Below are 18,579 nucleotides of genomic sequence, written 5' to 3' on the forward strand. Positions count from 1 at the left end.
TAGTTCCTCAAAAACATATTTCTTTTTTGAATACCTATTTAAATGACTTTAGAGAGGTCTTAAATACTTTAGTTTTTAAGAGCATGGACTCTAGGGCAAGCATGTCTGCTCTAGCCATTTGGGGATAGCTGTGTGTCTCAAACTTAACCCCTGTATGCCTGGAATTTCCTCAGATATAAAATGCCAGGCATACAATAAGCACCATAAAAATTAACTAAGTTTTTTATGTTTGTGAATTTTGAAGTGTTTATTTGTAATTCATTTCAGTAATTTAAATACTGCCCTCCCATAATTTCTTCCCTTTGTCTAACATATGGAAGTTAGTATTGTTCTAATAATATTTTGGTGGTTTCTCTCCTATCATCCCTCACATACACTTAACTTATTCAGCAGATATTTATTGTGCCCTATTTTGAGTAAGGCCCTGTATGGATGGCTAGGTGTACACTGGCTGGTGATTCTTGATTTCATTGCTTAATGATGGTAAGTGTGGGGAAAGGGAAAAATTCCCCTTTTCCTCTTCTGGTTCTTTCTGCTGGCCGAATAATCAAATCAACATGAGGTAGAATGACAAGAGAAGATCAAATTTAATCTCATGCACACGGGAACGCCACACCTGAGAGGATCAGAGATAGAAAGGGAGCTTGAGGTATATAAGACATTCTGAGCTGGGGATGAGGTAATGCACCTTGGGGGCTTCAAAGTATCATTGCAGGATGATAAGAAGAGCAGACGCTTAGAAAATAGAAGTTTGCCCTGCCCTATAGGTGGGTCAAAAAGGTTATAATTTCTTATAATGGCCAAGGCTCCCTAATTCAAGATTTTCTAGGTAGTTAAAGGGAGGGCAGAGGTTTCACTTGAGCCTGAAGCTAAAATTGTCTTTAGCTAAAATAATCTGCATACCATTGAGGCACATCTTGGGGTGGCTTGGTCTGAACCACCTTGTAAGTAAATGTGGAACTAAGTTATGAAGCCAATACTCGCAATTATGTCATTGTCTAATACTATAAATTTGTCAACTACCAGTTTTTAAAACATCTTTTTATTTTTTTGAAGACCTAACTGGCTTTATTAAGCCATTCGTGAATCAGGAAGTTTCCTATCTAGCAACTAGAAGGGCACTTCAAAAACATCTTTACTGAGATATAATTCACGTATCATAGATATAATTCAGTGTACAATTCAGTGGTTTTGGTATTTCCACAGTTGTGCAACCGCAATTTAATTTTAGAACATTTTCAGCACCCCAAAAAGAAACTGCATACTCATTATCTGACACTCTTCATTTCCTCACCCCGCTGCCCTAGGCAATATTAATCTACTTTCTGTGTTTATGGATTTGCCTTTTCTGGACTTTTCACATAAATGGAATCATACAACTTGTGGTCTTTTATGACTGACTTATTTTATTAAGCATAATGTTTTCCAAGTTCATCCATGCTATTCTATGCATCATCTCTTCATTTCTTTTTACTGCCAAACAATATTTCATTGTATGGCTATACCACATTTTGTTTATTCATTAGTTAATGGATATTTATGTTGTTTCCACTGTTGGGCTGTATAACTAATGCTGCTATGGACATTTCATATGCAAATTTTATGTGAACCTGTGTTTTCATTTCTCTTTGGTATATATATATGGAGGAGTGGAAATGTTGGGTCATATGGTAACTCTGTTTAACTTTTTGAAGAACTGCCAGACTTTTTTTCTGAAGAGGCAATACATTTTACATTTCTACCAGCAGTGTATGAGGGTTTTAGTTTCACCACATCTGCATAACACTCATTATTATCTTCTTTTTTATTATAGCCATCCTAGTGAACAGGAAGTTGTATCTCATTGCGATTTTCATTTGTATTTCCCTCATGGCTGATTTTTATTTGCCTATTTGCTACATCCTTTGTCCATTTTTCTTTTTTTTTAATTTTTAAATAATTAAAAATTTTTCAACTACAGTTGACATACAACGTTATATTAGTTTCAGGTGTACAACATAGTAATTAGACATTTATGTAACTTATAAAGTGATCATCCTGATAAATCTAGTACCCATCTGACATTTTTTGTTCATTTTTCAATTGGGTTATTTGTCTTTATGTTATCAAGTTATAAGAGTTCTTTATATATTCTGAATATTAGATTCTTATCAGACATATGATTTGCAAACATTACTCCCATTCTAGGAGTTGTCTTTTTGCTTTCTTGATGGTGTCATTTGCAAAACAAAAGTTTCAGATTTTAAAGTAGCCTAGTTTAATCTAATTTGCTCTTGTCACTTATGCTTTTGGTGTATACCATAGATAGATAAGAAACCGTTGTCTAATCCAGGATCACAAAGATTTATTCTTATATTTTCTTCTAAGAATTTTATGGTTCTATGCTTGCTTGCTCCTTCCTTCCCTTCCTTCCTTCCTTCCCTCCCTCCTTCCTTCCTTCCTTCCTTCCTTCCTTCCTTCCTTCCTTCCTTCCTTCCTTCCTTCCTTCCTTTCCTTCCCTCCTCCTCCTCCTTCTCCTCTTTCTCCTTCTCCTACTTCTCCTTCCCTTCTCCTTCTTCTTCTTCAGGGTTCATTGAGCCACATGCTAACCAGAAAAGGCCCAGGTTCTGTGGTATAAAGTCTAAATCACCAGCAGCAGCACTAGGTGGAAAAGTCAATATGTCCCTGGTTTTATTCTGTTGGCTCTTACATTTAGGTCTATAATTTGTGTTGAGTTAATTTTTTTTGTATAGTATAAAGAAGAGATCCAATTTCATTCTTTTGTGTGTGGATATCTAGGTATCCCAGTACCATTTTGGGAGACTGTTCTTTCCCCCATTGGATTGCCTGTACGTATTTATTGCAAATCAGTTACCCATTGTTATGGACTCAATTGTTTCACTCCAAAATTCGTATGTTGAAGTCCTAACCCCCAATGTGATTATATTTGGTGGTTGTACCTTTGGGAGATAATTAGATTTAGATAAGGTCATGAGGGTTGGATCCTCACAAGAGGAATAGTGCCCTTATAAAAAAAAAAAAGAAGAAGAAGAAGCGATACCAGAGAGCTCGCTCGCTCTCTCTCTTCAATGTGAGGACACAGCGGGAAGGGCACAAGCCACGAAGAGAGTTCTCACCAGAACCTGACCATGGTAGCACCCTGATCTTGGACTTCCAGTCTTTAGAACTGTGAGAAATAAATTTACGTTGCTTAAGCCACCAGTCTGTGATATTTTGTTACGGCAGCTTCAGCTGACTAATACACATAAACGTTAGGGTTTATTTCTGGTCTCTTAGTTCTATTCCATTTGTCTCTATGTCTGTCCTTAATGCCAGTGCCAGTTTTCAGTTTGACTTTTATGATACATCAGTTGGATTTTTGTGTTTTTATGTCCTGGAGCCTAGGTGTTTTTTTAGATGCTAGTCCTGTAGCTATTTGCTGACATACTTTTTTGTCTATAATCAAAATCATGTTGACTTTATTATGGAAAATTCTTCTTGGGTGATTAAATTTTAAGTATACTTGTGTGATTTGGCTTATTTTTCTTTATTTTGTGCTCTAACTTGAATGATCTATTTTTCTTTATTTCAGAGTTTCTTATATAAAGCTCCTCTAAGCATAAATGGAAAATTGCCTAACCTGAACTTCCCCTGTGTGTAAGAACAGCATGACATATATAATTTAAATAGATACTTTAAGAGCAATGTAGAAAATCATTATTATTTTCCAGTATAGATCATAGGTTCATCATTGAGTTCCAACTATGAACTTTAAATGTATACTTGTGTTTTTTCTAGTAGATGGTATAGTGGCTTTGTTGTAAGAGCAGGCTCTGTCATCAAGCGAGGTTCACCACTTCTAACTGTATAAACTTGAACTAATACCATTAATTTCCTCACCTGAAAAATGGACATAATAACAATACTTACCTCAAAGTGTTGTTGTGAGGGTTAAATGAGATACTTATAAAGCACTTAGCACAGTGACTTGGCAAGTGTTAAGCACTGAATATATTTTAATAAATGTTATTCATAGTAGTATGACCTATGAAATGGTACATTTCTTCTGCTATTGAGTGTACCTTCATGTGTTCACCAGCCTGGAGGCTCTCTGCACCCCATCCTTTAGAGTTTGTATGGAGGCTTCATTACATAGGCACGATTGATTAAATCATTGACCATTGGTGATTAATTCACCCTTTCCCCTCCCCAGAGGTGGGGGGGGCACTGAAAGTGACAACTCTCTAATCACGTGGTTGGTTCTCCTGGAAACTATCCCCTCCTTAAGGGCTGTCCAAAAATCACCTCATTTAATGTAAACTCCGGTGTGGTTAAAAGGAGCTTGTTATGAATAACAAAATACATCTATTTCATGTTTATCCATCGGGAGCTATTTCAGGAACTGGGAACAAAATTAAGTATTATAACAAAGGCATCCCTATAGTTCTTACATAGGAAATTACAAGGGTTTTAGGAGCTATGTGCTAGGAACAGTGGACAAAGACCAAATACATATTTCTTATCGTAAATCACAATATCACAACACCCTTGTTGAAAATCAGTTGCCTGTAAATGTATGTTCTGGACATTCAATTCTATTCCACTGATGTGTATGTTCACCCTTATGCGAGTACCACACAGTGGTGGTGATTATGGCTTTGTAGGAAACTTAGAATTTGGGAATCCTCCAGCTTTGTTCTTTGTGAGGATTGTTTTGGCTATCTGGGTCCCTTGTATTTCTATTTGAATTTGAGGATTGAACTGTCAATTTCTGCAAAAAAGGCAGCTAGAATTTTAATAGGTATTGCATTGAATCTGTAGATCAGTTCAGAGTATTGCCATCTTAACAATATTAAATCTTCCAATCCATGAACATAGGATGTTTCCATTTAATTGCTTTCCGCATTGTTTTGTAGTTTTCAGCACACAAGCCTTACGTTTTTTTATTAAATATATTCCTAAGTGTTTTATTTTTTTGATCTATATATTATAGATGGAATTACTTTCTAATTTAATTTTGGTTTGTTCATTGCTAGTGTATACAAATACAGTTAATTTTTGCGTATTGACCTTGTATCCTATAACCTTGTAGAACTTAACAGATTTTTTTTTTTGGTGGATTTTTCTGTATACAGGTTTTGCATCTGTAAATAGAGCTAGCTTTATTTATTCCTTTCCAGTCCAGATGCATTTTATTTTGTTTTCTTGCCTAATTACTCTGGCTAGAACTACTCCAGTTAAATGTTGATTAGACGTGAGAGCAGACATCCTTTCCTTGCTGATCCTAGAAGAAAAGCTTTCAGTCTTTTACTGTTAAGTATGATGTTAGCTATGGTGTTTTAAGATGTCCTTTGTTAGGTTAAGCAATTCCCTTCTATTCCTAGTTTGTTTAGTGTTTTATCATACAGGGTGTTAGATTTTTTTCAAATGCACTTTTTGTGTTTATCAAGATGATCAAGTAGGTTTTGTCCTGTTGATATGGTATCTTAGTCCATTCAGCCTGCTATAATAAAATACCACAGACTAGGTGGCTTATAAACAATAGAAATTTATTTCTCACAATTCAGGAGGCTGGAGGTCTAAGATCAAAGTGGTAGGATTCTGGTGAAGGTCCTCTTCTGGGTTGCAGACTGCTGACTTCTCAGTTTGCCCTCACATGGTGGAAAGAGGCAGGGGATCTATTATTTGGAGCTTCTTTTATAAGGGTACTAAGTCCATTCATGAGGGCTCAACATTTGAATTTTGGAAGGACACAAACATTCAGACCATAGAACATGGTGTATAACATTGATTTTCATATGTTTAACTTCCCTTGAATTCCTGAGATAAACCCCAGTTGGTCATGGTGCATAATACTTTTTATATATTGCTGGATCCAGTTTGCTATTATTTTGTAAAGGATATTTTCATCATTATTAATAAGGAATATTGGTCTATGGTTTATTTTTCCTGTGATTTCTGCATCTGCTTTTGTATCAGGCTAATACTGACCTCACAGAATGAGTTGGAAAGTGCTTTCTTCTATTCTTTGGAAAAGTTTGTGAAGGATTGGTGTTAATTCTTCTTTAAATACTTGGTAGAATTCACCAGTGAAGCCACCTTGTCCTAGGTTTTCCTTCGTGGGACGTTTTTGATTACTAGTTCAATCTCTACTTATTATAGGTCTATGCAGATATTCTGTTTCGTCTTAAGTCAGATTTGGCAGTGCATGTCTTTCTGGGAATTTTTCATTTTATTAGGTTATCTGATTTGTTGGCATTATATATTTTTAACATTAAAAATTTTTATGAGTACTTTTAAAACTTGCTACTATTTTAGATGGACTTTTATACAGTTATTCCAGATTTAAAAGGTTTTGAAATTATGTAATTATACTAGATGAAAGATGCCCATTTGGGAAACTAGGTTTTAAGAATCACCATTATTTTTATTAATATTTTATATTTTGTCTTTTAGGATTGTATACTCATCAAACAAAAACATAAAAAACTATGAAGAGGAAATTCTTAGGAAAAAGAGTGGGATACCACAAACAAAACATGACTTCAGTTTTGGAAAGTATACTGACAATGATGGAAGACCATCTATAGAGTTCTTAGGTGAAAAATCACCTGACTGTTCTCTTCTGAAGCATGAAATTCCAGATGTTATCAGCAATCCGGAGGACAGTTTAATTTCTGCTGGTGAGGCATTTTATTTGTGGATTTATATAAATTTTTATAATCATGAAAGTAATTATATTCTGATACAGTTAGAGAAAAACATACTTCAAAAATCAGCTCTGCTGCTCTTTTTATAATAAGTAAATGAAAGTAAATTTTTTATGGATAAATGAAAATAATAGTATGGTCAACTCCCAGTTTTCCCAAATATTTGGAGATGGAGTTATTATGAATAAATACACACGTAATTCACAGTTCTCCTCATAAGCTTCCACATGTCATCATCCTTATTTTGATGTATGCCAATAAAAGCTTTAGTAGACGGTAGTCAGTTGTGTTATAATACAATACATGTATTCCTTAAAAAGCACCATTCAATGAAAATCACCATTACTTGTCATGACACAAAAAAATTACTGAAATTTTGTCATGACACATTTTAAAAAGATAGGCACCCAATAAAAATGGTAGCATAGTTTTACACATGTTAAATGGTTAAGAAATACATAAATACTATAATAAAAACGGCATTTGACCTTGACAGAGACCTTTAGTTTGGTTGTGGAAGTTGGTGTCACAGGGGTTTCAGCTTGTGAATTATTGTGAATTGGTGGAAGGAGGATTTTAAGGATATAAATGTATAGATATAGTAAATACTCTAACAGGAAACTCAAGATCTCTGTATCAGAGAACAAACTGTTTATTACTCACAGAGCATCTTAGCGTCAGTTCCCTGCCCCAATTCCCATGAAGCTATGTGGTGAGGGCCTAATGTTACCCTTCACATGCGGTGGGATTGTACCGTAGGAGACGAACACCTAAGTTGGATTTTATAGGATTCTGGCAGATCTGCCCATCCGCCTAAGCAAAGAGAGAGAGAGACAGAGACAGACAGACAGACGGACCTTTACTTTGGAAGGTAAATAAATCTCTCGTGAGGGGAGGGCAAGGTAGCTTCACTACCCTGGAGTGTAGGGAATGGTTTGGTGGGGGTGGGAAAGAAAGTCTCTAAATGTTCTGGAGCATCACATTATCTCTAGTTACCAAAGCATGTTTGCTGTTTAATCATCCTTTATGCAGATTTTCCAGTGCTCTGCTTAGAAAGGCCAGATCATACAGAAATATAAATGTAGTCTGAGAAAATTGTCTCTCCACAGTTGGTTGAAACCCGTCTAAAATCAGATGGGAATTTGTAACACCGTATATGGATGGGTGTGGGTCATAACATATACAGTGAATTGAGGTTTCTGGTAGATATTTTAGACATTTATGTGTGTTTTGTATAGTCTTACATGGCTCAGTTTAGCTAGTGCAGTTTTCTCCATTGACCTAGTGTTTCTCATGGATGAACTTGCACCTAAGCAAATGAAAATTTCACGTTATGCTCAGATCGTTCCCTAATATATCAATTGTGTTGGATCAAACTTACGTTTTCAAAACAAGTACTATAGCAGAATTGAATGTGTATAAAAGTATCAGTTAACAAAAGGATTTTATTATTGATGGTTAGTGCAACAACAATAACGAAGTGATTTAAGCTCAGTTAGATTCCTCTTACATACATTCACCATACCTAACTATGGTAAATGAATGAATGTCTATTCTAGGCTTGAGATAGATCCATTCATATATTTTATCTCCTTTAGTTTCAGATAACCCTAAGATATAAGTGGTTACAGACTGATTTTATAGATAGGATTCTAAGACTCAGAGAGTATAAGGGGCTTTCCCAAGGTCATACAGATCGAGCAGTTGGCAGAGCTGGTATTTGATACCCATTTTTCCTGCCTCTAGTCTAAAGCTCAGCCGTGGCCCCACTGGAACCCATTTAAGTGGCCAAACAAGTCGAAAGTATAAGTAAAAAGAGCCCTTTTACCCCAGAATCCCCTGCCTCTTAACTTACTTTTTCCATTATTAGTGGAAAATCACCATATTTACCAGTTTAACAGGCACTTGATGTCCACATCTTATTCACGTCTTTGCAGGCTTTCATACTGTCTGTGCCGCACTCCTTGAAACTCCATCTGTCTTCTATGACCCTGTACTCTAGATTTTCCTCTTTGGCCATTCCTCTGTCTCCTTCACTGGCACATCATCTTTCTGCTCTTTAAATAATTGGTATTCTCCAACTTTTTTGAGCTTCATATCCAACCACTGAGTACATGTATCTGTCTAAATGTACCTTAAATCTCAAAATTTAACTTGTTCCACATTGTCCCAATCACCCATCTCTCCCAACCAGCTCTTTTCTTAAGTACTCTATCATTGTGAATGATATCACTGTCTTTCTACTCAGTTATTCTCTTACCCTGTATTCGATTCATGACCATGTCTATTGATTTATATCCCAAATATTCTTAAATACTTTTCTTTTTTATTCTGCCATTTCTTTCTTTCTTTCTTTTTTTTTTTAAGATTTTATTGGGGAAGGGGAACAGGACTTTATTGGGGAACAGTGTGTACTTCCAGGACTTTTTTCCAAGTCAAGTTGTTGTCCTTTCAGTCTTAGTTGTGGAGGGCGCAGCTCAGCTCCAGGTCCAGTTGCAGTTGCTAGTTGCAGGGGGCACAGCCCACCATCCCTTGCGGGACTCGAGGAGTTGAACTGGCAACCTTGTGGTTGAGAGCCCACTGGCCCATGTGGGAATTGAACCAGCAGCCTTTGGAGTTAGGAGCATGGAGCTCTAACCGCCTGAGCCACCGGGCCAGCCCCCTCCTGCCATTTCTTTATTTCAGGACTTTGGTATCTTCCTTGAGAATTTGCATCCCAGTTAGTTGCCAAGCCTCTCGTTGTGCCACCTTCCATTTATATAATATAGAACAATGTTTGTTAATTGCAAGTATGATCATGGCACTCCCTTTATTGAAATTCTTCAGTCATGTCCCATACCCTTGATATAAATCTCAAATTCTTTCCTGTGGTATAAAGGGAGTTTTTGAACTGCCTCCTGCCTAGAACTTTGCTGTCTTCTGTCTTCACAACCTCCTCATACCCCTTGAGCTCTTATCTTAATGAATTGGCATTTCCCCCCAAAGAACTATATTTTGTCACCTCTGTGTTTTTGCACTTTCTGTTTGTTCCTAGAATGCCACTCTAATCATCACATTATTTGAGTATCACCTTTGTGCTAGGTTTGGAGGATTTAAGATGCATAAAACACAGGGTGGCCGGTTAGCTCAGTTGGTTAGAACGTGGTGCTGATAACACCAAGGTTGCTGGTTCGATCCCCGCATGGGCTACTGTGAGCTGCGTCCTTCTTAAAAAAAAAGATTGAATAAAACAGATAGTGTTCCTGTCCTGCAGTCTCATAGGAGATGGGTGGGTTATGTACAAAGTGTGATGAGGGCACAAATAGGATACATGTAGCCTGGATTTAGGCTTCTAGAGAAAGCTATGTGGAGGGAGTGATATTTGAATTGAATCCCCAAAGAAAAAGTAGGAGTTAACCAGGCTAAAGGAACATAAGGGAGTGTTCCAGGCAAAAGAAACAACTTGCCTGGAGACAGAGAGAGCCAGGTACAGAGCAGATTTGGAAAACTGGAAGTGGTTTGTTGTGAGAGTGGGTTGGAGTAGGAGACAGGAACAGTCACAATAAGAGACAAGCAGAAGCCAGAAAATGAAGAGCCTTATATAAAGGATGACCCTATATTTTATTATACAAACTGGGACCCTGTTGAGAGAGTGAAAGGCAAAAAATTATTATTGCTGTTGATAATTAGTTTATGGCAACAGACATCAACTGGGACTGTCCCAAACAAACCAAGACATGTGGTCACCTTACTCATAAATCGCTTTAAGGATTTTGAGTGATACTATTTGTCAGACTTAAAAAATATAAACAGACCAAGTTTAGGGTAGAGTGGAATAGTGACTTAAGGTTGAGGAACATCTTGGGTTTCTGTGATTGTGTTTTTTTCTTCTGGTACCACTCCTGACACCAAATGTATGTATTTTTTCCCCACATACCAACCAATTCTCCGACACCAACTGAGTATCCAAAAATTCAATTCTGACACTAACTATCCAGAGTTAGCACAGGCCCCACAGATTAAAGACATAGTCCTACAAGACTGTCCCTATGTCAGATGCTAGCCACAAATGGGGTGCCTAGGCTACTGTAGGAGAAGGAAGAGTTCCTTCTACCCTCTTATATTCTGTGGCTAGCCTAAGAATTAAACTGAAATGAGACAGGTAAATGGGAGGAGGAAAGGTTATGATTACGTACTTACTTTTGCATCAGGAGTTTTACAAATAAATGAGCAGATGGCCAGATGATTGAGGCTTATATATCATTTTAGGCTAAACAAAAGAAAAGAGTTTTGAGGTACTGAGTAGTGGAGGCAAATTATGGGATGGTGAGGGGAGAAAATGTATGGTAAATAAGGGTTGTTCTTGTTATGTAGATGAGTCAACTGATGAAAGTAGTTTCTTCCTGGTAAGGAGACATTTTTACAAAGGGAAATTTCCTTTATAAATGTAAATTTTCTTTACAAAATGGAAAATTTATACTTTATTTTGGCAGTTAAGGGGAGGTAAAGAGCTTTTCCTACATTTGCTGGTTCTCGATTGTCTTTAGCTCAAACTACTTATGCCGAAGGGATATGCTTTGGGGTGACATTATGGTCCCTTTACTACTCACACTTGTGCCCGGCAACTACATATTTGAGATTTCCCCTTTAAGGTTTAATAATTTGCTGGAATTGCAGAACTCAGGAAAATGTTTTATTTACATTTATAATATTTGGCTTATTATAAAAGATACAACTCAGGAACAACCAAATGGAAGAGATGCATAGAGTGAGGTATGGGGGTGGGGGAAGGGACAGTATACAGAACAAATGTCCGTTCTCTCTCAGGGTACACCGCCCTGCCAACATGTCAATGTATTGACCGACCCAGTAGCTCTCTGATTCTCATTGTTCAAGAATTTTTGTAACTTAATCTCCAGTCCCCTTTCACTTCCTGCGTGTGTTAGGGATGGAGGGGCCAGTGGGGCTGAAAGTTCTTACTTTCTAATCACATGTTTGGTCTTTCTGGTCGACCAGTCCCCATCATGAGGCTGTCTAGGAGCCCCATCCTGAATCACCTCCTTAGCATAAACTCAGGTGTGGTTGAAAGGGGTTTGTTACTATATTTCACTTCTGGTTTATAAAGACACTCCTATAAAGAAATTCCAAGAGTTTTAGGAGCACTGTGCCAGGAAATAAGGACAAAGACCAAATATATAGCTTTATTATACCACACTGTGATATATTCAAGCTCAGTAGGTTATTTGAATACATAAATGGGACTCATTTATCAAATTTATTTGGTTTTCTTTTGAAAAGTATATTTTCCCACCGTGTCAAAAATCAGACTCTGATCTTTGAATCATCAAAATGGAGACCATTTCTCCTTGGTATCTCCCATTAATTTATGTGCTTTAAGTCTTCTATATGAATATCTAGCAATAGTAGGATCTCTCTTCTTCCCTACCTAATTCTGGTTGCAGTTTTATGTTTTTCCTTCAAAAATCTTTATTATGTAGTATTTGACACATTCATTTACTCAACAAATACTTATTGAGGATCTGCTCTGTCTCAGGCACTGTTCTAGGTTTAAGGGATACTTCAATGACTACAGTGGACTTCCAGCCCTTTTGGAACTTACATTCTAGTTAGAAAAGGTAAGGTGGGATGGAGACAGATAATAAATATAGCAAAGAAGTTAGAAAGTGATATTCTATAATAAAAATAGATCAGAGAAGGGAGGGTTGGGAGTTGAAGGGATTCAGAACAGGCCTCCCCAAGATGTGCCACTTTGGCATGTGCTTTATTTTGAGCTGAAGGCAGTTGAGACCCTACGGGCTCCAGAGAACTTTGAACCTCTCTCTTAAATAATTTAAATAATAATAATAATAATAATAATAATAATAATAATAATAATTTAAATTGTGGGCCTTTTCCATAAGAGTTTTTATCAGGAATAACTTTATGACCTATCCCTATGGCAGGGCAAACATCTAAGTACTACATGTCTGTTTTTCTTACCTTCCCATGAATTACTGTTCTCTCTTCTGAAGCTCCAGATACTTTACCTTATTCCTTAGCTCAGGATGTTATTTTAACCTCATTTTACCTTTCTGTCTCAGAACCTCTCATGTGTATGGGGTCTCTGACTCTCATGTATATGGGGTTCCCATACATATGTATGTAATTAAATTTGGTTATTTTCTCTTGTTAATCTGTCTCATGTCGATTTAATTATTAGACCAGCCAAAAGAACCTAGAAGGGTAGAGTAAAATTTTTTCTCCCCAACATAGTGCTAGCAATGGGAGTAGCAATTATAGATGGATGGATGTTCAGGATCAGCCTCATTGAAAAAGTGACATTTAGACAAAATTTGAAAGTAGGAAGAAAATTAGTCAAGTGGATATCTGGGATAAGAACGTTCAAGGCAGAAGAAATGGCAGTGCAAATATCCTAACATGGAAACATAACCTGCCATTTGAAGGAATGAGAAAGACTTTCATGTGGAAATAAGCAAAAGAGTAGGCAGTGAGGTCAGAGAGGTAATGAATGAGGAGCTCGATGTTGTGGGGCCTGATAAGCCTCTGTAAGTCTTTGGCTTTTAATTTAAAAGAAATGGAGAGAGTCATGTGGTTTTGAACTGGGATGGGCCGTGATCTGAATTACATTTTAAAAACACGCTTCTGAATGCTTTGTTAAAAATAGATTGTGGGGGTCAGGAGTGGGAGACCTGTTAGGAAATCCCTGCAGAAGTCCAAATGAGAGGTGATGATGGCTGGGGCTGGGTGGTAGCCGTGGAGATACTCAGTAGTTGTTGGATTCTGGATCTCTTTTGATAGTCGAGCCGGTATTGGCGTTCTGGTTTACAAACAAATACGTGTGTAAGTTGGATTAGTGGGAATCTCTCCATGGCGACCCATCTACTTCAGAGGTTCTGATGAGATTTCCAGGACTGCCTGCGCTGTGGTACTGGATGCTGTTTCTCTTTCCGTACACGTTTTATATTCACTTCCCACAACCTACATTGTGAATCTTTTGAAGCTGAGAGTTTTTTAAGTATTTATTTTCCGTATCTCTCCATACTGTGTATAGTACTAAACTCGTACTATAAGTGCTCTATAAATCCCATTGATTTCAGTTGAATTTCTGTTGGTTCACAGATTGTTCTGGCCATAAATTTAGGAACAGGAAGGAATAAAGTAGTGAAAATACCAAAATGGGAAAATTGTCTAACTTTCTAAGTCAGTTGTTCATGCTGTGGCTTCAATTTTGTTGTATAATTTTGTGATAATATTACCTATATTTAAATGTATATCTGTATTTAAAGGTATAGCTATATTTAAATGTAAGTGGAAATATATATTTCAAAGCAGAAAGTATAGATGATTTTAAAACGTCTTATTTTTAATTTACCACTTAAATATTCCAGTCACAGTTGCTCTCTTTCAGTAGCTAATCAAGGTAACTATGTGGAAAAACCTTTTGTTAATGTTAGAGTATGTATATTTTAAATATTTATAATATTAAAGAAACTATTTTTTAGTCTTGTTTTTCTCTTTTAAAGATATTTATGACTTCGAACCTGCATCTGAATTAGGAGAAGATTTATTGCAACTTTACGTGAAACATTGTTGCCCAGATATTGATATTTATGTTGATGGAAAGAGTTTTAAAACTCACAGGTAAATAGGCATGTGATTGATTTGGTGTCTTGTTTGTGACAGTAAAGTGTAAAAGTGTGGCTGTCTTTTTCTGGCACAGTGGCTTTCAATCTCTGATTCACACAGGCCCCAGGGGTTCCATGATAATGCCTCAGGGGTGTCGGACAGGGGACCGGGTGGCCAGGCAGGCGCACACATGCATACATCTCTACCCAGGCACGTGCTCGTGTTTCAGCCAGAGCAGATCTATGCTTTGCATTGGGCATGAACCTACGATTCCATTAGAAGAAAATATTCTGTTGCCTAAAATAGGTTTGAAAGCCACTGGCACAGAAAATGTAATTAAATGCAGTTTTTAATTTCACAAGCATTATAGTATTGAAAATGATTATTTCTACATGAATAGCATGTATTTTCTCTGAATGCATTTTGGCTCAAAGTCTTTGATTCAAAAATGGGTGATGCTCATGAATAGCATTGATTAGGAGGAGGTTTAATATTTCAATGTACTTTTTAAAAATCATTATTCTGCTTTACAATTGGGTTGCTTAGACATTCCAGGCTTTTAGATTTCAAATTAAAGCCTGCTGCCTATTTTGGTCAGGATCTTTTTTGCAAGTAACTAAAATCAACTTAAAAGAAGAAAAAAGTTTAATAAGAAATACAGATTTTCTGTTGGAATTCAAGGGAAAGAAGTACAGCTGGGCCTCACAATGGACTAGAATTGGATCCAGAAAACTGAGGAACCCAGACAGTTCTCTTCCTTCCCTCTCTGTGTTTCAAATGGAATGTTGATAAGTTAGTCTGGTGCTCCTGAAAAGGAAAACCCAGATATTTGCAATGGCAAGAAGGAGTCTGCAGGGCACAAGGGGCACAGCCTTAAAAATATTAGCAGTTGGTTTAGATTCCAGGAATCCACCAAGCCAAACTGTAGTGGTGTTTGTGCTTTCAGAAATCATACTGGTTTTGCCAGATAATTGACAGCAGTATATTGCTAAACTCTAGGATTGCCAGTTTCAGCCAGACTATTTACCATTCAGAATTTGAACTTTTCACTCTGGGGATATATATTTTAAATTATATGTATACACACATACACATTTTCCTAATTTTTATAAAATCTGCATTATGTATAAGAAAATGCAGAGTGTAATACAGATTTATCCAAGTGTTTTCCATATCATGGTTATGTATTTCCCAATTTATTCTCTGTGTGTGTGTGTGTGTGTGTGTGTGTGTGTATTTCTTTTTGGGGGGTCGAAGGCAGTACAACTTTATTTTTAAAATAATTTTATTTTGTGTCCAGGTTTTTCTGGAAACCATATGGGCATCCTACCAAAGTTCTACATGTAGAGCCCTAAGGCTACTATTGTCACACAGGGAAACAAGACCCTATGACCATTTGCAATATGTCCTCAAATAGTGTCTGTGTTTGGCCTCCCTCTGTGTGCTGCCTGACAATGGACTGTGTTTTAGGAGCTGGATTTAGAATATTAGGTTGGTATTCTGGGACATCTCTTGCTCCCATTTCTGGTTTATTTTGTCTATCTAGCAACACAAAAATAAGCTTATAATAACTAGAAAGACAATTTGCGGAGGGTGTGTTTCAAGAAGATCTGGCTTAAGTTTTCCTACTTTGTAGTTAGTGCGCTGATGTGAATCACAATGGCAAATTCTAAATCCCAAGATTACCTTCCTAGTAAACTCGGACATCTCTCTGTTTAGTACATATTAACTTTATTATTCAGTTCAAGGAATATTATGTCAGTAGTTCCAAAAACACATATTCATGTAATGTAGCCTAAAGCCCAACATCAGAAATTGCTGAATTACTTCTTGTTCTAGATGATCAATGTCAGCATTTATCCTAATAGTGCGGCTAAAAATCCATTTGTAATATGGCTGCTTCAGTTTTTAAATTATATGTACTCATATGTTGAAAGATGAATGCAAATACTCATAATGACCAGGATTTATGATCAGAATTACCTTTAGTTTAGGTCTCAAATTTTAGAACAGTTTAGTTTGCTAGTTTAGTATGTCCAAATTGGTATGGTAATGAGGTAGTTTCTTCTTTGACTGTCTCGCTTGCATGCTCAAATTTCTTCCTCAGAAACATCCCTGTTCTTCCAAGATGATCTCTCCAGGTTCCAGTTGCTCTGTCCAGTCTTTATCTTGATCCCCAGCCAATGCCTGGAGCCCCTTATACGCTGCAAGACAGTTTTATACCGATCACTTGCTTGTGATGGCAAAATTAAGCCAAAGAAGTTATTTATAACAGAGCAGTTAAGAGTGTGTATGGACCTTGTCTGCCTGGGTTGGAATTCTAGTTTCACCATCTTTGAGCTGTGTGAATTTGGGCAAGACATTTAACCATTCTGCATCAGTGTTCTTATGAAACATCGGGATTATAAAAGTCCCCATCTCACAGGGTGATTGTGAGGACTAAATTACTTATTACATTTAAGCATTTTGAACTGTACCTGGAACATAGTAAGTACTACATAAATGTTTGCTATCATCATCCAGGTGACAGGCCTTTGATACAAGCTTTTGTGAGATGGTACAACAGCCTGTATGCCCTTTCCTTGTGAGGGGCAAGCAGAGAAATGTGGTTTGAATCACTTGCATTTCTCTTCAACCCAAAGGAGAATGGCATAGCATTATACCTCCAGGGAAAATCACATTTATTATTATTTTTTAATCTACACAGACTTTTCCCTCTCTGAAGCACACTTCACCCCTTCCCATGTTTTTGTTCATGTTTATTCCAGTACTTCTGCTCAAAGGAGAAATAAATAGAACTCTTTATTTGGAGAGAAGGAGGTCATAATAAAAAGAGGACCAATTAGAGTTCGTTGATCCCCTTTGTTATGTTACTGCTTTTCTGAGTATTGCTTCCTGGGACACTACTATACATTATCCTTGTTGTGGACTCTGTAACGTTACTTATCTACCTGAATCTGCTCAATCACCAGGTGAAAATCATCTGGATATTGTACATTTTCTCCCTGCCTGTATTTCCTCCTGTCGTCTGCAGCCTGCCCCTTAGTATCCGCCTGACCCACTCTATTACTGATCTCCCATTTTATAATGTTATTTATCATTTTAGTGTTTTCTGAGAGAAATGGAATGTGACATTTTAAAGATGATTTATTTGTTGCACTTCTGTGTTCCATAGTTAAGATTTCTCTTGTGCTGCTTTGTTGAAAAAGCAGAGCAGTGATTTCTCATTTTAGCTTTGCACATTCCTGATCTGATATCCCTTCCAAATACCTTTCTTTTCAGTGCCTGATATTATACCATTAGACATTCATTCGCTGGGGTAAAACATTGTCAAATCTATCTTAAAATGTAGATTTCTTTGAATATTTAGTAAATCAGCACTGACTCAGAAGGTCAATGTTCTAGTCTTGGCTCTGCCACTAATTAGCTATATATTTTGGGGGTAATCAGCTGAAAGCTTTTTCAGAAGCATGTAGTTTAATAATTTTGAAAATTAATTTGGGGAACGTACAGAGGGATAGTGGATGGGGGGAGGGAGGTTCACACAGTGTAAGGCATATAAATGATAAACGTCTAAGTTTTGCTTTGTCTTGTGCACCTGAAACTAATTAAAAAAAAAAAAAAAAGTCAGCCTTTCTGGGTTTAGATTCTGATTCTATCATTTGTGGAATGGTTGGGAAGTTACTTACTCTCTCCAAGTCTGAATTTCTTTATCTATAAAAGGAATAACAATAGTAATTAGACCATAGAATGGCTGTGAGGATTGAATCAGATAATGCACACAAAACACTTAGCACAATACCTGACACATTGTAAGCTTTCAGTAAATGTTAGTTGCTATAAATATGTATTAGATATCTGGAAGGGAGGCACATTGTTGCCTATTCTACCATATTTTATAGTGGGGGTTGGCAAACTATGGCCCAGTGCTAATCAGTGGCCTCTTTTTATATAAAACATGAAAAAACAGGATATACAATAGGAACCTGTATTTTTGTCTGATATTTACTATCTGTCCCTTTACAGGAAAAGTTTGCTGTGGTGTCTTACTATTTTTGCCAGGAAACTTTAATGAAATAATTATAATAAAATTCCAAATTACCATACAATAAAGTGAGTTACTAACATCTTAATACTAATTACTTTATTAGTGATAAGTGGTCAACCCTGTCCACTTGAGAGGTTTAAAGTAATGGTAAATTAGACATAGGTACAATAGAGGGAAAAGAGATGATATTCCTTCGTACCACAGGTTTTTGAGGGA

General features: G+C 36.8%; 1 protein-coding gene across 1 annotated transcript in view; it reads left to right on the plus strand.

Annotated features, from left to right (window-relative positions):
• BTBD8 (BTB domain containing 8) overlaps window positions 1–18,579 on the plus strand; it is an 81,558-nt gene that overhangs the window by 6,833 nt on the left and 56,146 nt on the right. Inside the window, exons 3-4 of the mRNA XM_019753054.2 lie at window positions 6,436–6,662; window positions 14,213–14,330. Coding sequence (XP_019608613.2) covers window positions 6,436–6,662; window positions 14,213–14,330 — 345 coding nt within the window. The remainder of the gene's footprint in view (window positions 1–6,435; window positions 6,663–14,212; window positions 14,331–18,579) is intronic.

Source organism: Rhinolophus sinicus, linkage group LG06 (genome assembly GCF_036562045.2).
Source record: "Rhinolophus sinicus isolate RSC01 linkage group LG06, ASM3656204v1, whole genome shotgun sequence".
In the NCBI taxonomy this organism is placed as follows: domain Eukaryota; kingdom Metazoa; phylum Chordata; class Mammalia; order Chiroptera; family Rhinolophidae; genus Rhinolophus; species Rhinolophus sinicus.